This window comes from Trachinotus anak, unplaced genomic scaffold, assembly GCF_046630095.1.
Source record: "Trachinotus anak isolate AG129_WGS33_773 ecotype Australia unplaced genomic scaffold, CSIRO_AGI_Tana_v1 ptg000039l, whole genome shotgun sequence".
Classification (NCBI taxonomy): Eukaryota; Metazoa; Chordata; class Actinopteri; order Carangiformes; family Carangidae; genus Trachinotus; species Trachinotus anak.
This window is the reverse complement of record NW_027273890.1, coordinates 2,375,429-2,401,598: the sequence shown is the minus strand read 5'-3', so window position 1 is coordinate 2,401,598 and position 26,170 is coordinate 2,375,429. Positions and strand designations below refer to the sequence as shown.

General features: G+C 40.5%; 1 protein-coding gene across 14 annotated transcripts in view; it reads right to left on the bottom strand.

Moving 5' to 3' along the window:
• The window catches only part of pard3bb (par-3 family cell polarity regulator beta b), a 189,839-nt gene extending 164,920 nt beyond the window's left edge, over positions 1–24,919 (bottom strand). For all 14 annotated transcript variants that reach the window (XR_011687191.1, XM_071472713.1, XM_071472707.1 and 11 more), the window contains exons 1-3: positions 24,594–24,919; positions 23,807–24,032; positions 14,482–14,583 (exon numbers count right to left, since the gene is read on the bottom strand). Coding sequence is in view for 13 of the 14 variants with exons in the window: in XM_071472713.1 (XP_071328814.1) it covers positions 14,482–14,583; positions 23,807–23,923 (219 nt within the window). In the remaining variant the exon portion in view is untranslated. The remainder of the gene's footprint in view (positions 1–14,481; positions 14,584–23,806; positions 24,033–24,593) is intronic.
• Positions 24,920–26,170: the final 1,251 nt, after the last annotated feature.

The window sequence follows — 26,170 nt, the reverse complement described above, 5'->3', positions numbered from 1 at the left end:
AATTTGGATACTGTTAAATACCATTCATTAGCTTTACATGCTTAACAGTTTCAGAAGGTTTATGTACAGTTCCTACACTTTATCTGTGTCTTGTCTACACAGTCAGACCAACACACAGGCATAAGCTGGACCAATGCTTAGTCATCTGGCCATTTAGTTAGTCCATCCCCAGCAAACCCGACATTCAGGCACTTCATTAAGATAATTCATCAGCACAATGAATCCATGAGGACCCGGACTTCATAACAATAACAATTAGTAACACACACACAATTTCATGAAGCACTATCATGTATCCATCTATTCCTGGTGGGTCCCAGGTGCAGCTGTGCTTCCTTAATTAAGAGCCAAGCTCCATGAAGACTTCAGGCTTCATCGTTTATTATAGTCATAATTAACCCTTTTGCTTTCTCCCTCTCTCTCTGTTTCATTTCAATCACTCTGGTAACCCCTTCTCTCTTCGTTCAAAATCCATCTCCCAGACCCTGCTGGTTGGCTGCCTCACGCTGTCACCCCGTGCCCGTCTCACACACCGTCACCATTAACCCAACATTTGTCTTTATTTCACCCTCTCTTCCACAATTCTTTAATTGCCAGCCTCCACCTGACTTTCATTTTATTCACTCTTGCAATTAACCCCTTTCTCTCTGGCAGCCTCCCTCTTCTCCTCCTTTCATATTACAGCTATCTATCTCGCTCTCGCTCTCTTAATGTTCTCTCTCTGGCTTTTTGTCTCATCCTCCCGCCAAGTATCCTCTCCCTCTCTTGGAAACGCCATTACTCAATTAACCCCCGTGGTTCCTGGCTAAGGGTCAACATATGTATCAGGTCTGGATCAAATCTGGGTGTGCCTTTGACAAATGAAGGGTCCACACACACACACATGCTTGAAGGGTAAGGTGTGACTCCAAAATTATTGGATTCATTAGAGGAAAGGGTGAAAGAAAGAGGTAAGTGGTGAAGGTGAAGAAACGGGGTGAGAGGAAGTGGAGAGAAGGGGGCCAAAGCATTACTAAAGACTGATAGAAGACTCCAGAGAATCAATCAGAAGAGATAAAGTGAGAGGAGCCAAATACTGGAGAGAGGAAAGAGACAAAGACTGATGTTAGCTCGGAAAACATGGCGAGAATGGAGCGGATGTGGGTTCACTCTCAGTAGTCTGACAGGTAGAGTTAACTAAGACACAGTAAGAGTGTAAATGGGGAAACTGTGAGGGCAAATGGTTGACAGATTGAAAGGCAGCACAAAAAGCCAGGAAAGAGTAGTCATGGAGTACGGAGAGTGCGGGGAGGATAATTACTGTAAAGAGGACGAGTGGAGGTGGAGGATGAGGGGAACAGAGGGATGAGGTGAAGGTGAGAGGGAGCATTTAGGTTCATTATGGCTGAGATCTCACTGTTGTCTCCTCTTTATCCCGTCGTAATGAGCAACCTCTCTACGTAACACAGAGATAATGATACATGAGCCAAGCCTGGATGACCTTTAGGAAAAATTCCCATTAATCGGAAAAACTTGAGCCCCCATGTATCTTAAAACATCAGTTCACAGTAACATTTAAGGCTTTCATAACAGACACTGCAATTTTTAGGTTATTTTTATGATTTCCATTCATTGATGTGTAACACACACAGTATCTAGTTATGATTTTAAAATAAAAAAGCTTTTTTTAAAACATTCATCAGCCTTTCATAGAGTTTTCTACCTTCTGCAATCAGCAAATTTGCACCAAATTGAGAAGGAGGGGAAGAAAAAAGAGAATCATTAAATCAATAGCACAGCTAACTGCACAGCTACAGGTTGTTCCTTTTTTATCATGCATTTGCATTGGTCTGTATATGTGCCATTGTTATTTACATACTTCAGGGATATGATATATATGTTGTGTTTTTTTGTGTTATTTATGAGTAAGTTTGAAGCAGGAAACACAGTTCTGCTTGAATTACACTGCACAGAGGTAATAACGTAATAATGTAATAATAATGTATTCGCCAGTTTAACATCATGAGGGTTCATCCAAACCTTCACTGATCCATTCGTATGTGTGCATCCATACACACCCCCACACCCACACCCACAGACACAAGGACAAGAATGTGTGCATTTAGCAGATGGCTGCTGGTTAAGAGTGTGTGAATGATAAAACCTGGCCACTATTCCATCGCCTTGTCCATTATTCCACTCCACTGCTTTTCACAAGTGTGTGTGTGTGTGTGTGTGTGTGTGTGTGTGTGTGTGTGTGTGTGTGTGTGTGTGTGTGTGTGTGTGTGTGTAAGCAGAAGTATATTTTTGTGTGGAGCTTTTATCTCCATGTATCTGTGTCTAAGTGAAACCATCTACTCACATCACTTGTGTCGTAAATGAACAATATTCAAATTAAACCATTAAATTAACACATAAAAAACAGCCATTTAATTGGGTTTTGTGTATTTCCGATTTTATTGTTCCTACCCCTCATGTGTGAAGCAATCAAACTAATGAAACATTACGGACCTATTCAAAATGTTCCACACCAGTGATATTGTATTACCCATCTGTGAGTGTGATCAAGTGAAACATGACATGTCAGTAACATACAGCATTAAGGGTTACGTCTGAAGTCATCCTGTTCTTGATGAGTTATGTGGTTTGGTGTGTGTATGATTCAACACACACACACACACACACACACACACACACACACACACACACACACACACACACACACACACACACACACACACACACACACACACACATTAAGGTTTACAGACAAATAAGATTTAAGACCAAAGAAACCCTCCAATCATGAACATATACCCTTTAACCATCAAAAGCACAAAGCAGAATATTCATTATATAGACGGCCTCATATATCACTAAGCTGATAATTCAGCTGCACACATACATACAGTATGCACATATAGTGAAGGGTGCTCTGTTAATATATGTTGACTGTCAGTGTGGACTGATATGTGTGTCAGTGTACCGCACTTTAACAATGAGGCCATAGCCTCATCAAATATAATTCACAATTCGGCTAATAGCCGGGATCTCAGCACCTGACGAGAAGGTTTATGGTCCTTCTACCCTTCTCAAGGACTAACAGACACACCTGCTCACACACACAGGACAACCCATCAATGAAAACTAACACATAAGATTACTATTTGATGAAAAATGTCAGGCCACATAAGGAAAATGAAGAAAGGGTATCTGAGTCACACCTACAGTGCATGTGCAGAAGGTTTTATGGCTCTTGTACCCTACTGAAGGACTAGGAAGAGCAAGTACTGGCATTTATACCTGTTAAACCAGAGGAGATGGTGACAACAATACACACACAAGCCAACATTTATATGTATTTACTGGTTTTACACGGACCGTTATACTGTGGCATCTACTTGCAGGCCAGTTATTCCACTTGGTGTCAGCAGACTAACGCTCAGCTCTGTCGCTTCCCATTCTTTAGTCACTTATATTGTGTTTTATTACAACTGAAAAGATCATTTAGATGCTCTGAATGACTTGTGTTGTGCACAGCTTTTCCATAGCTCCGAAAGCTACACCCCAAGGAATACAAACCAGTCTAATATATATCCCACCTCTCTTAATGCATCTGTGTATAAACACACTCACACACCAGGAGACCCAGTAAATGAAACCAGTGCAATCTGTCAAAGCAATAAGCAGCACTGCTTTCTTTCGGGGAAGGTCAATATTATTCTCTCCAGTTGGCCACTTCATATGAAGGGCAGAGGGGTCAAAGGTGAATTGAAAACTGTTAGTATTACGTGACCACATTGTGTGTGTATGTGTGTGTGTGGGTATGTGTGAGAAACACGACTGAATGAAAACTTGTCCTTCCCGTTCATTCACTTAACCTTTTCAAGCTGGCATCACATGTGAAAGGAAAATACGTCCAAACTCGGTTGCCCTGACTGATATATTGATAAATGTGATTAGGACAGGCTGAAAAAACAGCAGAAAGACTAAAGAAAAAAGACTATGTTTTGACAATCTATTTTATCTTTATTTATCTGAAACACTCTTGAAAGGTTTGAGACAAACATGGTTTATATATTTTGAGGAAATGTACCACGCCTATGAAATAAAGTATTCTTTTCTTTTCACCAAAGATGAACTTAATTAAGTATCAAGCTGGAGCTTAGACACAAGGTCTCCTACAAATAAAAGTACCATTACCAGACACCTTGGAACCATGGTTAAAATAATCTAACCTATAAACTATAATAATAGCAGAGACAATGTGCAGGGAAAGTAAAATATCAACAGAAAACATATGTCTTGAATAGATAAGCTTTTCATTTCTGTCTGTGGTCAAGCCTAAATAAATAAATAATAACATGACTGTTAGGGGACTAGGAAATGGAAATGGAGAATTCATTCTCTAATAAAACTTACTCAGCCACTACAGAGTAGGAAAACAATGCCAGCAAGACTTAATGATACTGGCAAAGCTATAAAAAAATTGCATTTATTAACACTCTACACAACACTAATATGATTATTAAGCTTAACATAGGTTCAAGGTGAACAATGAGATTTGTTGGATGCTTGTCTGCTTCATTTAACTCAGGTTTTTGTGAAATTGCCTGGGATTAAAATGTAGTGATTAAATGTGGACTGTGTCAGAGGCCAACCACACAAATCGCTGCCTCTCAATATGTCTGCATGTTTTTCTAATCCCTTTCAAGTCTCATTGTTTTGATCTGGGTCATGGTTCAATTAATGTCGACATGTTAACCAGCAACACACACACACACGCACGGACACACAAATGGTATAAGAACCTTATCATCAACCACCTTAATGCACAAATACGCAACTTACACAGCATGTTGTACATAACGACCCAGTCAAACCCTGCTCATCTGTCGGGTGTCTATTGTCTTCATTATCTCGTCACACCAGAATAAGCAGCTATGAATAATCACATTGCAACTGCATCATCTTTATGAATCAATACTTTAAACACAGCTTTGTGTGTGCGTGTGTGTGTGTGTGTGTGTGTGTGTGTGTGTCATTTTCTGAAGCTGAAGCCGGTAATGGCAGCAAGTACACGCTGCACAGACTGAATGTACATGTCATTTATGATGAAAACTGTAGAGGAGGATTATGAGGCATTATGCATAATAACCCTTCCAACAGGGTCATAATTGCCTCATTCTGACTGGCTTGTGTTTTCTTCCTCAAAATGACAGAGCTAAGCTGGTGAGAAGGGGAGAGGAGAGAGAGGAGAGATGGAAAGGGAAGGCGAGAGAGATGGGGGAGGAGAGAGGAAAAGGAGAGACACATAGAGTGGTAGAAAACTGGATGAGGAGTTGAAGAGGAGGAAGAGGAGAGAGCAAAAAAAAAAGAGACACTGGAAAAACTGGAAAAGTTAAAGAGCAGGTTTATATAGTCAGAGGTTTCATTTGAACAACTTTCTCCTAAATGAGTCTGTCACCTAGAAAAGGTGTGTCAAATCCATCCTACAGGTTACATACATGTTTAAAACAATCATACACAGACATGTGACAGGAATCAACTGAATTTGACCTTTAAAAAAAGTGTTTTGGCCCAAACAGAGCTATTAGACTGACAGTTAATTGCCATATAAAACATCAGACTAATGATGAATGGCTTATGTTCCAGCTCCACTGTACATGTCATTACAAGTTATACAATTAGTGATGACAGCGATCAATCTGTGAGTGATGCGACATTAATTCGGCCAAATTACTTTTTCATGTGCATTTATGTGTGTATGTGTGTGTGCAGCCCCACATTATCATTTCTCACTCATATTTGCTAAATGCACATTTTTGTAGCATCTAATTGATATGATGGGTATATCATTAATATGCGTGCATGTTATAGGTTACAAAGGCAGTGCTCGGACTGAAAGACAGACATTAGTGAGCATGTTTTACAGAGCTGCATCTGTTAGCAGCAGCAGCTTGTGTTATTTAGCACTAATCAGCAAAGCATTCATGATCATGGAAGTGGAGAACTGTAGCGTGCGAGAGCACAGAAGGGAAGGAAGGGCCTGCTGATAACATGGAACCTGCTCTGAATAATTTCCTCATTATCAGAGGTTTGGCTACTTTGCTAATGATTCTGGTTTTGTGGTGACCTTTAATTATTTAAATTTAGGTTTAACCAGCAGATAAATCATTTCAAAGGATTAGATTTGTGAGGAGTGGAAAAGAGATTTTTATTTAAATAATAAAAGTCAAAATAATAAAGACAGTCAGACATAGGCAATTACTAATTTTTGGCTCATCTTCAAGCTTTGATTAAAACATAGGCTAGAGGAAGACACTCAGATGGGGAAAGACGAGAACAAGTAAACTTAATCTAGAGCCAAACAAAGCATCAACACAGGTTATATTTCACTTCCTCAGCATGTGCTGATTTGGTACAGTCTGACAGTCTAACTGTGCTCAGTTTCTCCATCACCTTCTCTTTTCTAAATATAAAGTCTCATCAGTCAATCGTCTCATCTTGATGAATATTTAAAGATTATCAACTTTGCACATTTGAAATCTATCTCACATGTTAAACACAATGCCAACACAATAGACACAGCCTGTATGAATCCTGTATGTCCTGCTCCTACCACCCACCACACCATACGATGGCAACGTGGGCCAAAAAACAAAAAAGACTGGCTGACTGGAAAACTAACACATACACACACGGACGAAAATACACAAACACACACAATGTACTCCCCATTGAGTTGGCGTGAGTCCACCAACTGTCCATCTTAATGTCTCCAAGTCAGACCGTTTAAGGTCGTTTCATCTCATCAGACAGACAGACAGTATAATCACCAGACGTGCTTCGAGTTTGATCAATTCAAAGTGCATTTTAACAGGATTTACAAGACAACTTACAATCAGTTCTCCAGCAAATGACACTATTGTGGTGTTATAGGTCTAAATGGACTACATTTCTCTGTGGAAGTGCCCACTGGAGAACCCCAGGAACACCAGAGATCTCACGATCTCACAAGCCCTTCTCTCTTCTGATGTTCATGCCAGGTTTCTGTGTTTATGAACTTATAAACTGATCTGTGGTGAAGTTATTCAAGTGCAGATCAGGGGAAGGATACAAGAAAGTTTCCAAGGAACTGCATATACAGTGCAGTACAGCATCAACTAGAAATAAATAAATATATATATATATATATCTGCTGACACCTACACTTGATACCTCGACCCAGGTTTTCAGAGTCAGGTGTTTACTGTAGAGATCTATCTTCATTTGACACACTGTACATCTTCTGTTGTATGTGAACATTAATGCTATGGTAAAGAATCAATAGAAAAACACCTCTGAAGAAGAGAAGTCAATTCACTCAGCATGAATAGAACCATTTTTCTAGAAGATGAACCAACAGGGCGTCCTGGTAAAAGCTAATGGTATTTACATCTGAATAAGAATGTGATATAATCAAACCACCAGCCAGGTTCTGTGCATGTGTGTATCCGGCAATCAATAGCATAAATAATGATTGGCACAATTACCCATGATCAAAGCTCAGCTGACAGAGAGCTGCCCTACTTCCCTGTGAGCCTGTGAACTATTAGTCTTCACACAGAGGTTTCCTTTAAATATTTGTTACTAAATAGGTGAAATTACCTTCTTGTTATGACATAATCACATTATATAATTTCACATACATTTCCTACACTGTCTCGTCAGATACAATATCGTGATTTCAACTGTGTGTGTGTGTGTGTTTGATGTACTATATTTGTAGCGTCCAGAAATTGGGAGCCCACAATATTTGTGGGGTCCTGGCTTCTTCATGGGGGCCAGAATGTTGTACCCCTCAAATTTAAAAGCCAGTTTAATTTTGACATGGTTTAAGATTTAAGGTTACTGGGGTTGTCTCTGTGTTTAAGTGTTTAAAAGAGACAGGTCAACTAGCTGCTCCAGAGTCTGTGACTGTAGACTGTAGGTTTGTAATTAGACTCTTCTATACTGATCAATAACATTAAGATTAATGAGCAAAGCATCTACACTGTGAGGCACATACTTAGGTTAGTGTTTGGTCTAACAGTGAAAAAAGAAGAGAAAGGTGCTGTAAAGAGATGCTTGCTGTCATCATGTGTGTTCACGCTGGATGAAGAATATTTATGCTTAACACTGCGTGCAAAGGGACGCGTGCTGTGTGTGTGTGTGTGTGTGTGTGTGTACGCATGTTTCATCAGGTATATGTGATATTAATGTCCCAGAACAAACAGCAATATTATACAAGGCAACAGAGTTTCCCCCCTCTCTCCATTAACATTACCAGTTAACCTTTTAAACAAACCCTGGTCTTTGTACGGTGTTCTCTGTGATACCTACAAGAAAAATACATTAGGAATTACACTTCCAGCTACATAGAAAATGCTGATGAGAATCCATATTTCCTGCTTACTTTTCATTTTCTTTGGCACAAAGCTGTGAGTGGGATTGAATAACAACGTGCAAGGGAGACATTAGGGTAATGGAGAAAAGGATGGGGGTGGAGGGGTGTGGCTGGTGGTCTAAAGGTAAACGTGCAAACAACACACACGAAAAGTTTCCTCACATTATTTTTCACCTGATTTCACTTTCTGTATCTGTGCCACAATGCAGTGCATTCAGGAATATTCAGACATCTTCACTAAAGGAATTTCCTCCACACAGCATCTGTGTGTCAGGCAGCAGCACCCTGATGCTTTGTGGCTGCTCGAACAGGTGAATATTGTTTCTTCTGCATCCGAGCACACCCAATTTCCTAAAAAGGTTTCCTACAATGAACAATACATCCCTATTAGTGATTATTTTAATGGTTAAAAAGTAACAATCCATGTTCCTGAGGAGATGCAGTGAATTAGTCAGGTCAAGTTGTGCACAACTGGTGATGGAGAAGATCAGAGTCAGAGACAGGACGAGGAGTTAAGCCTCAGTCATTAGGAGTATCAATGCAATGCTGACATTTATCTGATTTCAACGTCCTTTTTTATTCATCTTCCCCAAAGACATTTTAAACTATCTGATTTTAAAATAAGGCCTTAGACCTAGAATAGTTAGTAATCATGTTGCAACCTTATGCTAAAATAAAAAATGCACTCGATATCCAAAAATGACAAAATGAAAACAGAATTTATTAAAAAGGAAAAACTGAACTATCACATTAACATAAGCATTGAGAGCCTTTGCTGTAATACTTGAAATTTAGCCCAGGTTTCTCCCATTTCCCTTGATCATCTCTGAGATCTCTCTGCCCCTTGCTTGCTGCTGCACCTGTGGTAAATTCAGCTGATTGGACATGATTTGGAACGGCACACACCTGTCTGTATATCAGGTCTCACAGCTGACAATGCATATCAGGGCAACAACCAAGCCGTGAGTTAGAAGGAATGGCTGAGACTAAGCCACAGGATTGTGTTGAGGCACTGATCTGGGGAAGGCTACAAAAAAATCTGCTACAGTGAAGGTTCCCAAAAGCAGAGTGGCCTCTAAGTTTGGAACAACCAGGACTCTTTCTGGAGCTGATACTTACAGTCCTCTGCCAGACCAAGGCTAACAGTCTCTGAGTGCTTCTAGTCTTTGAGCTAAGCTAAGCTAAACATGTCCAGTTGAATATAGAGATCAAATTGACATCAATCCTTTCATCAAAGGGAAAGATGATGGTAAATATGCTTCTCAAAACAGACGGTATAGATGTAAGAATTAGGACAATTACACATTTTCCTCTTCAGGCTCTGTGCAACAGTAATTTCATTTATAGCCCTTTTAACACATCGAGCCCAAACTGCAAGAGTTCACAGGGTGCTCAGATGTGATTTAGAGTTGAGAGCTGTCATTTGGAGTGAAAATGAGGCTGAAAGAAAAATAAATCTATCAGAGAGAAACCCGAGGTAGCTGGTGTCCACAGGAAAACTAGAAAATGGCAAACAAGCTGGTAGAGTTAGGAGCATGAGTCATGTGGATGAGTGGAAAATCCATTAGCATGGTGAAAAAAACATTTATATCTGCACAGAGAGCTTCACATGGTACAGAGGTGGAACGTCGTTGCCTGGCCAAATCAGCCACCTGATCTCAATCTGATTGAGCCGCATTCCACCAGCTGAAGACCAGACCAGAGACAGACTGACCCCACAACAAGCAGGATCTGAAGGAGGCTGCAGTGAATGCATCACCAGGAAAGACACAAAGCGTCTGAAGTTTGAAGCAGTTGAATTGAAGCAGTTATTGAATGCAAAGGATTTTCACAGTATATTAACTATGATGATTTTGTTTGACTTCATGTGTATCTGTCCAATTGTTTTGAATCGATAAACTTTGGGCTCTATGTGTTTAAGAGCTATATTTCTCACACAGTTCTTTTTATGGCAATGTAAAACTATGCAGATTAAAGCTGAGACTTGGCACTTTAATGCAAAATCCTTTATTTTATTTGAAATTGAACCTGCGCAAGCGCAGAACCTGAAGAACAAATAACAACTTTCGATCTGGACTGTAGATGATCTTGTCACATGCTGTTTTTTTTTTGTTTTTTTTCCCATCACAGCACATTGAGCTGTTTGGGACCAACGTTAGTTCATAAATTTGAGCACTCGCTCTCCAAACGCATCACTCCAGTATATTTCAGAAATGGATTTTTGAAACTGTATTTTTGACCTCTGCTCCGTCTTCAGCCGACCTCAAAAATCTTCTGTTTTCTTTGTGGTTATAAACCTAAAGCCAGGCAGTCTGAGTCCGCCTGCAGTAAAACACTCATCTGGGATTAGAAGCCATTTATTCATCTCAGCTCAGTAATACTATGAGAGCCTTGCCTCAGAATCCAATGAATATTTCACACTTTCATTTCATATGCAATCTCTGGTGTTCAGGAGTGTGTATTGCTGGATATCATTCTGTACGGTTTATTTCTCTATGTGTGTGAGTATCACCATATGTGTGTGTTCTGGGGAATTAGTTTGCGGGACTGTATTTGATGCCAGTATAAAAATGTGTGTTTTGTGGTATGCATGTGCGTTTATATTTGGTTTTGTGCTCCAAAGGTACTGTATGTTTTAAACAGTTTCACTGAATCCGCAGGATGTTAACAAAAGAGGATAGGACTACCCTGTTTGAGTAAATATGAGGAGAGAGGGGACATGTTTGAGAGAAAAATGCAAAACACCTGTCAATAAATATAGTATGCATCGTTACACACACTCACACACAAACAAACACACAAAGCTACAGTCACCACAACTCCAGCCCTGATACAGAAACCTGCTAAACCAGCTTTAACTACAGACTATTCAAATGATTCAAAGCTTATCTAATCATTACTTCTACAGCCAGACATACTTCTCCTTCTGTGGCGTCAACCTTTCCCTAAATGCTTCCTCAGTCCTGTTCACCATGACAGAGCAGTGCAACGCCTCAATCATAGGTCACTGGTCCCCTGAGCTCCTCTGAACATTTCAGCATCTTTCAGCCAGATATTTTCCTCAGGAGTTGATGAACACCAAACCAGAGCTAAAAGGAGAGTTAAGCTAGACTTAAATTTGTCAGGTGGCCAGAAACATGACTGAGAAGGAACACTACAGTTGTTCTGTGTCTGATCAAAGTGTAAATCAACAACTGTTCACTAACCAAGCGGCAACCTCCAGAGCTGAAGGAAGACGCCGACGTAATCCCTGAAGTCTCCAGTGTTAGAACGTCCAACTTTACTGCAGAAATAAACATGTTTACAGCCTGGTACAAAAACTGTTCTGGTCTCTAGAGCTAACTTCCCTCTTCATGACAACTGTACGGGGGGTGAATTTTTATATAACTCACCCTTTAAAATTTTTTTCAGGCTTTAAGTCTCCGTTCGACACCCGCCCCACCTCTTTGCCCATTTCTGGATCAAGAGTTAGGCGGAGTCAGGAAGTGCCAAGATGGAGACACTGGAGCAGCTCAATCTGAGCTTCAGCTGTTCAGTGGGTGGCGTTACGAGGCTACGTCCATCTTTACTTACAGTCTATGTTGCCAACATGTTCTACATAACAATTTTATGAGGTGATAATATGCCATTTTTATGTTTTTAACTTGTTCAGCTGCAACCAAGTGGAAAAAAAAAAGAGAAAAATAATCAACGAAGCCAAAGTTGATACTTTGATAGGTCTGATGTGTCAGATTTAGAGTTTACCATGTGCTATAAAAACCTCTGACTGGCGCCATCAGTAGCCACCTCACTGACACGTGTGGAACACTTCGTCTCCATAGCAACAGTGCAAACCACACATCTGGCTTTGTGCCAACTGTGGCCCAACTGCACTGGAAACCTTTAAAAAGTACATCTGAATTATTCTTTTGTGAGCAGTAAACTGAGATTTCAGACACTATTAAATTACCATCACTTTGCATCATCATGACAGGTGTAGTAAATTAATTACTGTGTCTATAAAACACACAGTATTGCATTGTGGGATTGTTTGTAGGAAGTAGTGTACACACCATGGACACTTCATTTTCTTTCCATCGTGGAATATTTGATATTTGATTAACTTACACACTCAGAACTCAAACACTCAAATAAAATGATGAAGGGTAAATGTAGTGCACTACTTTGCAAATGGGAATTGATTTCAGCCAATCGAACAATCGTATTCAATCTTTTTTACAAACCAAAGATTTTGTGGCTATAAAACCAGTGCAGCTCTCTGTGACTGTCTGATAGGAGACATAAAAAACTACACAACTCACTATAAACAGGATCATAGTGACACAAGGTGAGTGGCAACTAGCCAGCTGAGGCACCAGTGCACGCCGCTCTCTGAATCTCCACAAATCCATGGCAACAGGCTCTCATAATAGCAATCCCCTAGGTCAGGTGCTGGTCTTCTGACTCTGTTATTGCTCCTGTCACTGAGTCATACTGTCCCTGGGCTGAGGCTTAATGTGTCATGTAACCCCGCCAGTTTGAAACATCTGAGGGCTCATCAGGAAAACTCATCCTGCAGAAAAAACAGTGGGCTATAAATATTTCGAGAATGTCATGTGGGGATTTCTTCACTGTGATATCGTCCTCAGTCACTGTTCAGCAGGATGTCTGTGTTAACCCCGTCAGGCAGACACACTCAAAATCTAGAAAATTCACTAGTCATTTAGCTGGAAAATAAACCTTTTTGCTCATGAAATCTAGAAAATCAAGATTCAATCAGAATCAAGACACTGAGAGGTTTGAGTCCGGGTTAGAGGGAGAGAGTGATCTCTTCATGTCTTCTCTGAGGCTCTTACAGCCCAAGGAGAAATTGTCAACTACAGCAACTTTGTTCTTAATAAGTTCAGAGAATCTCCAACTAATCCTGCAGTATTTATACATCCTTACAGGCATACAGTATAAACCAAGGACAGGGAAACATACTGTACATTACATTTTCTACACAGTGGATTCCTCAACTTTTACTGCCTATGACCTAAATCAAGAATTCACTTCACCATAGGACACGGATTCATTAACACACGTTGATGCTGTTTTAATGTGCAGAGCCACCAAGGGAGGGCTCAAGATTTGTTAAAGGTCTTCAACTACATTTAAAAAGCCCTTAATCTGGGCCATTTATCACACTCTAATAATGCCAGAGTCTAGGGTATGAAAAAAAACACAAGACTTTCCAAAGAGGAAAATGAAAAATGACACATTCCTCGGGGGAAAAACAAGAAAACCGGGGAATATATGGATTGAGTTTGCAAAGTGAAAAAGTGAATTGCTAATGACACTGCCTAACGCTACAGGCAAGTTAAAACCATTTCCCTTTTTGAATTTTGCTTGTGAGGCAATATTCCATCCAAGGGAGTGGCTTATAGGCCACTGCAGCTCGATACTCTATAGCCTGAATAAGCGCGCACACACACACACACACGCACACGCACACGCACACGCACACGCACACGCACACACACACACACACGCACACACACACCTAAATCTTTGTACAAGCACACATACCTTTCTGCACACACACGCACAGTTACGTGACTAATTAATAAGTATAAATCAAAAGGATTATATGTATTATATGAGCGGCATCAGGAAGGATTTAAGGGATAAAAATGGTTGACTCAAACACAGTCATTTTGCAGATATGTGTGGAGAACAGGAGCTGCTTGGCATTTGTTCCTCCTCTTTATGGACGGCCGAGCTGGATATTTGGTTAGTCGCATGCATGTCTGTATAGTCTGCTGACTGCTGGTCATTCAGGAAATGGGCCATTTTAATCAATGGCCATTAAAGTCTAACCTCTCACATTTTAGTTCTACTTCACGGGTATTAATTAAGAAGACAAATGTTACATGGCTGTTTGTGGTCAGCTTAAAGTCACATAAAACCACTGAATTGTTCACAGTGTCACTGTTTTTATATTTCAGGAGGTAAAATTAAAAAGGAAGTAAAACTACTTCAATGTTTAATTACATTATCAGATTTACTGCAGGGTCACACAGAAAGCACTAAATCCCTCCCCCAGAGGTTCTTACCTTGTCCTTATCTTCCACCAGATCGCTGAGAATATCATCAGGGTCCAGAATCCCCCCATCACAGTATTCAACATGGTGGGTCCGAACGAGGAAATCTCCCTCCTACGAACACAGGACACAACCACATGTGATTAACCTGCCACTAGCTGATCACTCTCCCCACTTCGCTTACAGCACATGAACATAATGTCTCTGTCTAGTTCTTAAAATAGTGGCTGTTGATGTCAGTACCACTCTTCATGATCATCACACTGAATCAAGCCACGGGCCTCATATATCATCTATCATATATAAGGTACATGGAGGCATCTCTATCTTATGACATTTATTGTAACTTACTGTAACATTTTCTTCATTAGTAATACTGACGGTAATATTCACTTTCTGTTTTTATATTTCCATCCATTTCCTAGTAAAACAAGTTACTGAACAATGGTGTAACATCAAAAACACAAAACAACAGTTTCATCTCACAGCAGGTGCAGAGTGACTGCAGAGTTAAAACAAAATCTGATGGTTTCATTGTTCTGTATTTTTCTACAACAGGAAAGAGAAGGTATTTAAGATTTAAAAGGTGAATTTTAATGTCTATGTCTATGTAACTTGTGTTTAACAGCACATTATGATATGGACACTTAGACCAATACTGAAATATAAATGTTTATTTCATAGAGACTCAAACAGAATAAAACAAAGCTCAGATCAACCATAAAGGTCTTCTCTACTGGTCACCAACCCCGTCTTTTTGCTTCTCATTTCTGCAGCTCCCTCTGTTCTTCTCCCCCTCCCCTCCCCTCTCATCTCTGCTCTCTCTTTTGTTTCTTTCATCCACACATTTTCCACATCTTTCCCTGGGTACCTTGTGCAGATTACAACTCCAGCTTGGCCCTTTCTCTCTCTCCCTCCTCACTCCCTTCCTCCGCTGTGTTGGGTCTGTGATTAATGACATCAACACTGCACTGGACAGCTGACTACATAGAGCTGGATGTTGAACAACATATTGAGACAACACACGCGTCTGTGCACACAAGCTCATGCACACACGCACATACAAAACCACACACAGCCTTAGGAGAGGTACAAGTCGAAACGTTTCAGAGTGGCGCTCCATTAAATCACTCTTTCAGGGTCAGGTGCTTTTCAAAAACTCCCATCAGGGAGAATGTCAGATGGAGCAAGGCGCTCTGCGTCCCTGGATATCGAGTCAATAATAGTTCCTACACAAAACTCAACTCTGCAGCAGCAAACTTTCCAATACATCACTTACTTCCACATATTTTCTAAATTAATTTGATAGAGGAAATAGTTAGTTAGACTAGACTAGACTAGAATATACTAGTTGTTACATATGTCTCTTGTATGTTAGAAACGTAATTTGAGCTTTAAATGGTATTCTGTCAGCGATTTGAACTTTATTTGTTAGCTGTAAAGTGTAAGTATTTATGTAATTTTCATATTTTTATGATGTTTTTTTTATATATTTACTTTAAATCTCATATTAAACACAAGGTTACACAGTATCAAAGTTAACACTGCAGCTATACAAGTGTCTTCATATAATTTGTCATAGAAATCTTTGATCCTGTTCAGAGTTAGAGCGTTGGCCATATAACTGATTAGTTAATAGTTACTCAATTTGGCTACAGTTCACTAATTATTATTTCAAGTTACCTTTGATTACAGTTTTCCTTTAGACTAATAGTTTGACTGAGACTGAGCTTTAGTCCCCCAGATGCTGAAGGGCCTGTCAGTCCCTGAATCAACATCAGAGCCATCTGTGTCTCCTGTCAGCCATCAACCATTAGTCCATCACCACCAACAACACAACACAGAGATGTTATAAAAGACGGGTTGGGCCCTTTGGTTAATGGATTGGAAATAACAGAAAGTAGAATTTAAACCAGTTAATATTTTAAAATTCACTTAGTGAGTGTAGTAAAGCTAGTAGTAAGTAGTTAGTGCCGTTAGTCATCCTTCACTGCCATCTGGCACCAGCTGATAAACGTGAGTAACCTACAAATACAATTGTGTTTGCTCACTTGAGATAGAGGGTTTATGCCTGGTTAAATATAGCCTCGGTCCAATTTTTTTTTCTATTATGTTACAAAACAAGATATTTCAATGGCTTTACAACCATCACTGTTACACAAGACTGTGGCTGTTGTCTCTCCTTCTTCCTCCCTCCCTCCCTTCCTGCTGGAATTCATTGTTTAACTCTATTGTAACACTGACTTGGCTGAAACCCAGGCCAGATGTATGAGAGAGATTTTCAAACATTGCATTTACATAGTTGTATTTTCTCTTTTGCACAATGTTTATCTTTCTTGAGCACCATCAATCAGGGTTTGGAGGCGTATTAACTCTGGGACAACACACGTGAGTGTTTTTCTGATTAGTAGAAGGAAACTGTGGGTGCCAAAGTGTCACGTAAATATTTTTTTTTTTATCTTTTCTGCCCTCGGTTTTGCATATAACATCTGAGTCCAGTGTTTTATTACCACATGGGCTTCAGGATGACTTCCAATAGTTCTAAATTTTGTTTATACTGGTTTATTGGCAAATTCTCAATCCATCATCCCAACGCAAACAGTGAGTCACTACATAAACAATTTAAAAACTATGCCTTGACAAAAATACATGATAAACTCGACAGTGTTTTTCATTCTTTGTAGAGAACAGGTCCACAGAGAAGTATTTTCAATGGATTGCTTACAGCCAACTATTACGCTCGATCTAATGATCTATTAAGCGAATTCAAAAGTAAGAAAATGTCTTTTATGTCAACAAAGCCTGCTTTGGTTGCCAGGTTCACATTAAAGCCTTTGGGTGCTCTGGGGGAAAAATGAGCTATGGGTTCCTGCAGTTCACACAACAGACTGTACATTTTGTTTTCATCTCAGTTAATATTGTGTTTTTAGGGTTGTATGGTCCCAAACAAATTAGCAATTGATCAAATTACAACAAACCAACTGACATACCTGGCACCTCAGGGCAGTTTTACCCATTTTGCCCCCTTAGTAAATTTTTTATTAATTCTCTTTTATTTTTTGCAAAGCTGCTGCTTTATTGTGTTACAACTACTGTGGTCAACTACAAGAATCCATAACAGCCACATTAGTCACACAATCATAAATGCAAAGTTGTGAGCTTCCCCATTTCATATGATTATAAATTGAACACTTCAGGGTCTGTAGCAGTCAATCAAACTAAATTATCAATTTTCATCACTTTGTGATTCCCTAAGATTGTAATGAGAATGTGCTATTACGACAACGCCACAAATAAATGTCAAGAAATTGGGAACTGAAACTGTTTATTTTTCAAGCAAATGTAGCAAAACAGTGCAAAATATTATCTGGGGGAGGATTTCCTGCTTTTCTATCTCATATAATCTAAACTAAATATTTTTGGGTATTTGGACTTTTGGTTGAACAAAACAAGACATGTAAACTGAAAACTTTAGTTTTGGTCAGATATATAATTTGACCATGTCATCTTGAGGCTTGTGGAAACATTGTTCACTATACTACATTTTATGGACCAACAGATTAATCAATTAATTGAGAAAATACTTGGCTGATTAATTGATAATACTTCATTAATAATAATCTTTGGTTGCAACATTACATGACGTTAGCATTAGAAACTGACCACTGCCTGGACACAGGAATCACAATCACATTATGTTTTGATTGCAGCAGGAAAGAAACAGTGAATGTAGTGATTAAGGGTATTTGAAAAACACCAGCATCCAACAGCCTCGTTCCTTTGGTGACCAGCTGTTGTTTCTAGGTCAACAACACCCTATGATCTCGTGTTTGAGTCGGCAAGTCATACAGCTATTAGTTATGAAGACAAGAGATGAAGTGGCAGAGAGATAAGAGCTGTGAGCACACTCATCAAATCTGATATTCATGGGGAGTGCATGAATAATGTGTTACATGTTTTTTTTTTGGAACCGCAGAAACCCTGTACCTCCAAATCTGGGAGTTTAAAAACCTAGAGGGACACTTAGATTCTGTAGGACTAAAGATAAGAGCTGTAAACACACTGATCTAATCTGAAAATCAGGGGGATTAGCACTTAATACAGCGTTTTGCTTGATACTAATACAGATAATCTTAGGCAATTTTAGGTGTTTGACTCTCAGGACATGATCTACAAATGAGTTAAAACACGATGTAAATTATTCAGTGCTGTTAGGTATGCGTATAACCCCCCCACCTCTCACCATTCTTCATCCCTGAACACTCAGCCTTTCAAGTCTGCCAGCTGACACAAGCGTTTGGTATGCACGCTGCTGTCAAAAAAAACTGAAGGCAGTGCAAAGAAGTGGACTTAGTCACAGTGCAGAGCAGTGATCCAGGGCTCCCTTCACACACACACTGGAGCTCATACTGTCTACACAAAAAGTGAGAGGCATCTGCGCCACACACTTACAGCTGGATACTGCAACAGGTTTAGTCCGATCAATTCCACTAGATAAAAACTCAGAGGTCTGTCACAATGTCATCAAGCATTTACGATACAGTATTGCTGCTGGTGCCGCTCCATCTGTCTTAAACACCATTTTGTAGAGACAGTGTGTACCGATGCAGCACCTAGTTCTGTGGGGAAATAACAAAACCTGTGTTACGTTGTTGCTTGGCCCATCTCGTCACCCAGCAGTAACAAAGCTTGTCTTCTTGCCAGTGGTATAGTGCCATGGTAACCATTACTCACCCTGTTAGCATTTCAGCATTCCTCGTTTCAGATAGGCACAAGCTGATTCTTCACTCAGGCAAAGTTCATTCATCTCGACGGTTTACAGTCAGATTTCATTAGCATCTCACCTACTAGTCAGATTCATAACAATGAGCCTGTTAGCTTTTTAGCACTGTCTGGTGAGCAGTCATCCTCTGATAATTGATGGCACGTTAAATAGTGAAATTTATCCGGATGATCTGCACACAATGGCATTCATTCTTACATATCAGTGGTCTGGCTGCATGGCAAGCTTGTCAGGCTTGTTTAATTTGGAAAAGCATGTGCATCATTATGTTTTTCCTAACTGGAGAGGAGAGGAGAGGAGAGGAGAGAAGATATCTGAATAGAGTAATAAAAGATAGAAGAGAATAGACTAAGTGTAATACTGGATCAACAAAGTCCTGCAGATAAGGTGGCACGTGCCTCCTCCTTGCCCCTCCCTCCCTCTCAGAGATAATTGCCTGAGCTCTGGCATGAGGCCAAAATGCTTTTACGATTTTATCAGCTTGTTAGGCCACGCCTCATCAGCATTCCTCCGCTGGCTAATGAAACGACAGCACACACCCACATGGGCAGGAACCCTTTCATACACATTACAATTTCCACCTTACAATTTATAAGTGCGAGTGTACACACACATACTGTACATACACCATCAGTTTACAAAGTCAGCTGCTTTCACAGTCGGTTTGTTGACTTTAGGACGTATCTGACCAACACATGTAACACATTCTAGCACCAACACTGTGTTAAATATAGATGCAGTCTAATAATACATATGCATAAACTTATACTGTGCATATAGTTGAGAACTCAAATCACATTTCACTTAAAAAAAAAAAAAACAGACTACTTCTTAGCAAAGACTAAACCTGAAACCAAATAAACAGGCATCCTTAAACTCACAGCAGTGTGCTTGTCTGTTTGGCTAAAGGTAATTACAAAGTCTGTCAACAAGCTGATGACTTCCTGACAACTCCTCCTAAAAACAAAACAAAAATGCTCTCCTCCCTCCTTCTCCTCTGGCCACTCTTCCTCTTCGCCCTGCTCTTCAGGCCAACTCTGTTTTCACACTCATCATCTTTGCTCTGATTCCTTCAAAGGCTTCATTTCACTTCCTCCCTGCTGCCTCTCTACATGAACCTCATGTATAACTGTTTTATTTTTATATTTTAATACCACTTTCATTCTCCATTTCCCCACCACAACTTGAGCCCCGCCTCCATGTTCATCCATCAAGAGTGATGCCTCTATATTATGGCTGTCAGTAAGCTGTTTCGCCTCTTGGTCTTAGAACAAATAATTACAGATCATGATTCGCAGTTCCCAGATGTGCTGAGTGAGGTGGGTGACAACAAACCTAACACTAGCTGAGCGACTCACTAGCTGGTCCAGGTTTCAGCAGATCACCTTCAACCTTCATCTAAAGGTGCAGTATAGGGTTGGCCTGAACCAAGCTGCAAGTGTTACTTACTGATAGCAGTAAGTACTGGCTGGATTATAAAAGTCAATTTCTTTATTTAGTTTATTCCATTGTGCTCTGTATTTGCTGTCTGTATTTAGTAAATGCATAGTTAATAAGCACCTTAAACACAATGTGTTTTAGCTTAATTCAACATGATGTTTACAGCTTAGCATCAGTCACTTCTGAAACGTCAGAACTCAAGATTACATGTAGTATTTAATGAAGTGAGACTTCTCTGTGCATCAGTATAACAAAGGCCTGGTGTATCCTACATACTGAAACATCAGCACTCTCTTAATGCCATTCCCTCTCTAAGCCCATTTGTCTCTCCTACTCCTGGTTCCTTACTTGGTAGGCTGTGATCAATGGGAAACTAAAATAAAAATAGAAAAAAAACAATGCAATTAAAATACAAAATAAATCCTCTCTGAAACACTTCAACTTAAGACTAAACCTTAAAAATCCCCAACTCTTTTCAAGATCACTAAAATGTAGCTTTAATGCCTGTTTTCAGCGTTAGCTCCTCTTAAGCACCACTGTGGGAACTCCTCACAAAGCAGCTGATAAATGGGACGGCTAGTGTTAGTTAGCTACAGTGGCTGCAGGCTGTAGCACGCAAGATAATAAAATGTTTTTAATACAAGCAGCATACTCTTTAAGTAGGATGACGCAGATAGGGAGGAAGAGGAGAGGGAGGGAGGAAGGGGAGAGGGAGAGAGACAGACAGAAAGTGACCTGTCTCTGTGACAATTTGCCTAGCACTGAGAGGCAGGATTAGTGACTGGACAGCTCTATAACATACACATATCCTGGTTTTCTAATCTTGAAACACACGAACAGCCATAATTACACAGCTACAGAAACAGATAAGTGTTGTAGTAAAATGAGTGACGAGAAGAAAGCAAGAAAAACACACAAACAAATATAACGGAAGAAGATGTAATTAAGAGGAGAGGAGGAACGAGAGGGGAGTAAGAAAAAAGAACACAAACAGAAAGGAGAGTTTTTAAAGAGACACATAAGAGAAACGTAAAAAAATATATACATGTATGTGGAAAACAAAGAGGAATGTCAAGGTAGTAAGACAGGGAGAGACTGAGGAATGCTGACCAAGGTGTGGGAAGAGAGAAAGAAAACAGAGAGAGGGGGGAAGATAAAGAAAAAGAGCCATGGGAGAGCAGGCTAAAAAACACACAGTGTGCATGAGCTTAACAAGGCATTTCATTCACACAGACAGGAAACAAAGTATTTAAACACTGAGGGATCTAATCGATAGAGTAGGGAGGTGCATCGTTACACACACACACTGCAGCTGCAGGAAAACACTCCTGGAGCTCTGACTGTGTCTCCCAGTGAACATGGAGTCAAACTCACATTAAAATTCATTCCTGCTAATAAATCAGTATTTATCTCCTCTGTGTTTGTTGTGACCTGGGTCCTTGTTCACAAAACTAAAATGAAGAACCTTAAATGTTATTTATATTTCTGCACTGACAGCACCCGTAACATTAGTGATGCCCAGGGAGCATGAATCTTTGGCTTCACACTTATGATGTCACTGGTATAATATGTGTGGTTGGTTAATCTGTAATATCAGTTCAATTCCAAAGGAAACTTGGGGGCCACTGTCACTACCTGTTAGCCATTGCTTAGCCCCCGTCTGTGATTTGAACTTTCCAGACACAGAGATGCTGAGGGTACAGGACTATCCACCGCCATGAGGTTTAACACGCTGATGATACGCCACCACCACAACTGGGTCCATGAAAAAAAATACAGCTAACACTAGCTGGACACGCTTTAAATTCAAAATTTCAACACTTCACCTTGAACCTAGTTTGCTAAACATTGCTCCTGCTTATACACAGTTGTCCATCATGTTGGTTTAGAAGAAAACAGAGGCAGAATGAGTCTCATAAAGAAGGAACAGAAGGTGTAGGAGGAAGTGCTCAAAGAGGAAGAAGAGTTCAAATGACAGAAGCGAGGGTTCCTGCTATGTGGAGAGCTATGAAGGAGGTGAAGAGGAGATGTACCAGCGAGAAGAAAAATAAGATAAATAAGATGAAGGGGGGACACTGGAGGACTGAGTGGGGAGGGGTACGGGGAGATGAAAGGAGATTAAGAGGCTAAAAAGGTAGCGAGACCAAGAAAAAGAGGAGGATGGAAATAATGAGTGCATCTCCGAGTGCTGTCTCTGTGTCTGTCTCACATAAACACAAACAGACACACACAGCTTCAACATCTCTCTCTCTATCACAACTGAGGCCATCTATCTATATGACTGGCGTGCTCTTTCAATAATGGAGCCAATATGAAGCGAGTCACTGAGAAGATCTGGTCGTCTGATGGGGGTCACAGGGTTCCCGTCCTAAGAGCAACGCAGGGAATCAGCAGCAGTCATAAAGGAATCGCAAGAGGGACAGATTTGCATTTTACACTCACAACTAAAGTGGAAAGGACTCACGCCTGCTCCTGTCTGGACCATCGCAATTCATATCAGACATGCTTTTAATTTTTCATACAGATATTATGGAGAGCTGGACCTCCTGGCTTTATCTAATTTCCCAAGACTTTGGGATGAGAAAATCATATGGTCCTTTCATGATATAAAAATGACAGAGCTTTCGATTATTCTTTTATGACTTCAGGGAAAACCTCAAATATTATGAAAGCTCTGCTTCATAAAAAGTTATCTCGCCTCTTTCCTAAGTCTTTCAGGAGTTCATGAAAATCTTTACACATTATTACAAAACTACTTCTTACAATTAATACTGTAGCTAACTGGTGGCTCGAAGGTCAGGAACACTCAAAGAGAGACAGAATTAAATTTATTCATGCTTTTATGCATGTTCTTGAGGACACTGGACTGTCGGCTATCAATGGCAATGAAATGTTATTCCACAACTACAATTTCTGCCACAGAAACTTTAACAAATGAGCAGCATTGACATGAAGAAAACACTCATCACAATCGCCTAAAAAGGTGATGTGTACAAGGTGAGGTCATTTTGAGATATACCTGCCTGACATTTGGGAAACAATATACGCAGATTTGCATGTTCTATGTCACAAACGTGAAGGCTGATTTGAACCGTTTGGACTTCTGAACGTTACCTGTTCCAGGAGTTTTCTGTATCTCTGCGTGGCTTGCTGGATGAGGTCCCTCACAGTCCAACCCTCCTTGCAGGGCACCACCACACCTGTCTGCCCAAAAGTCACTGTCACCTTCATTATAGCACTTTCCACTTCATCCAAGATGAGGGCCCTCTGGTTATGAGTGGCGAACAATGGTGATAATGATGCAGGAAGGCTCCAAAGTGCAGAATTCCCCCCAGGAAGTCTTGATGAGGTGGACAGGTAAAGAGAAATGATGGGAGAAACCAGTGAGTGATTTTAGAGTCAAAAACTGAAGGCACACAGATTTTCAGCTTGTCATAGATTTGTCATGAAGCTCCTTCCTTGGATTGTCTCTGTCTGACCAAGTCTACAAAACAAACAGCCACAACACATGGTGACTACAACCCCAGCTGCAGGCATCACATTAAAAGCACCGCAGTCTTTCCATGCTAGTTGTAGGTGGCAAGAGAGAAGTGTGCCTGTTGTGTCACTTCCCACCGAGGAGCTAACTAGCTGGTTAACCTGACCTGCCAGAGGAAAGCTAGCAGTCTGTCAGCTAGCTCCGGCTGGCTAAAACTGATTAGCTCGATAATCTAACCCGGCTAAAGAGAGCAAGCCGGGGGGGGGAAGCGTTCACTTCGCACGGTAACACTTCCTCACACCCTCCCTCCTCCGCCACACCAGCTCACAGGCCACAGCTTGTTTCGACAGACAGGAAAAAATGTACTGAAAACTTCCACAGTCAGTAAACGAGCTAAGTTACAGGCTAGCTAACGTTAGCCACCTTAGCTGAACTCTGGAGGGAGGGATGCCGTCGCTCGGGCATCATTCCAGAAGTTTCCTCTCTCGCAAGTTTCCTTTTCCCCCCCGAGCAGCCAGCAGCATCCACTTCATCTCCGACAGGCGAGGTGTGGAGACGCAGAGTCCGTTTTCACGCTCGGACACGAGGCGGAGGAGCGGACAGAGCACTTCTCAGCGTGTTGGAAAAGTTTCCAGAAGCCTTCCCGGCCGCCCGCTCCGGCCCGCTCCGGCCCAGCTCCCCCGCCGCCGCCTGCTGCCGCGGCCTTAAAGGAGAACCGCTCCGGTTCCTGCTGCCTCAGGTCACGGCTGCACCTTGCAGTAACAACAAACAGGCTTGATGTGAAGGAGGAAAACACACACATGAAAACTGATAAAAGTGGATAAACTTATCTAGGCTACTGGGTTAACAGTTTTCAGATATATGGAGCAACTGCTGCAGGGGTGGAAAACAAACTTAAATAGTTTCCAGTGCAATGCCATCACTGCTATAATAAGTTGAATAAATTACACATGAAAACAACAACACTGATGCATTTTCACTTTAGACACTTATTTCTGGCCAAGTGATGAATGTAAATCCAGTGTTTTTCCTTCCTTTGACTCTGTTTTGGTCCCGAAACAATGAGCTGAAAGACGCCAAAACAATGAGGAGAACTGCAGAGCTGGGAGCTAATTCTCTGTGAATCCTGTCACTATGAGTCACAAACACATATTACATTCAGCCAAATGATCCACTGTTGATAAAAGTCAGTGGGGCCTTTCCTAATGTGGCTCTGCTGTGAAAAAGAAATGCTTTCCTCAGGTTTAAATAAAAACAAAAAAGGTGAAAGAAATGTTTTTCCATGTAGAACCTGTTCCTAAGAGGTAGTAGGATATTATTCTAGTATCCAAACTCCAAGCAGCCTGACCGTCTGACTCTGGGATTTTTACTTTTCTGCTCTATCCAGTACGCTTCATGAATGCTTGTAAAACGTCACTATGGAACATTTATTTTTAGATTGTCACTTAGACATACCCCACTATATATTCTGTTTATTTTTGATTGAATTTAATACAGTAATGCGAGATGACAGCAAGCTAGCTCCAATGATCCGGTGATCTTTCATGCTGCATTTCAGACAGTCATATATTTTAACCACAAAAAATCTACGAGAGCATAAACAGCCACTGGTCTGACTGAATTGCAATAACTGTAAATGTTAATTAATCTTTGTAAAACCTAGAGTTGGCATACATCCAATTAGAGACAACTATTTTTAGGCTATAATTAACTGTAAAAGCTATAATATTAAGGGATCCACTCTAATACAGCAGAATTTGTGTGTGCAAACCTTAAAAACAGAAATCAAACCCCTTGAACGTCTTCTGCTGGTCGGCACTAGTTCAACATTACAATGTTGAAGCCAACAAAAATACTGTACTTACAAAACATTTTGGCTTTTCGCAGTTTGGTTCATCTTCAAAGAGGAAACCCCTCCCTGTGAGGTGGAGTTTGGCCTTGTAATTAGCAGCTCAGTGTACGCATGTGTATGTCTGCTAATTGATTTGGGCTAGGTTTAG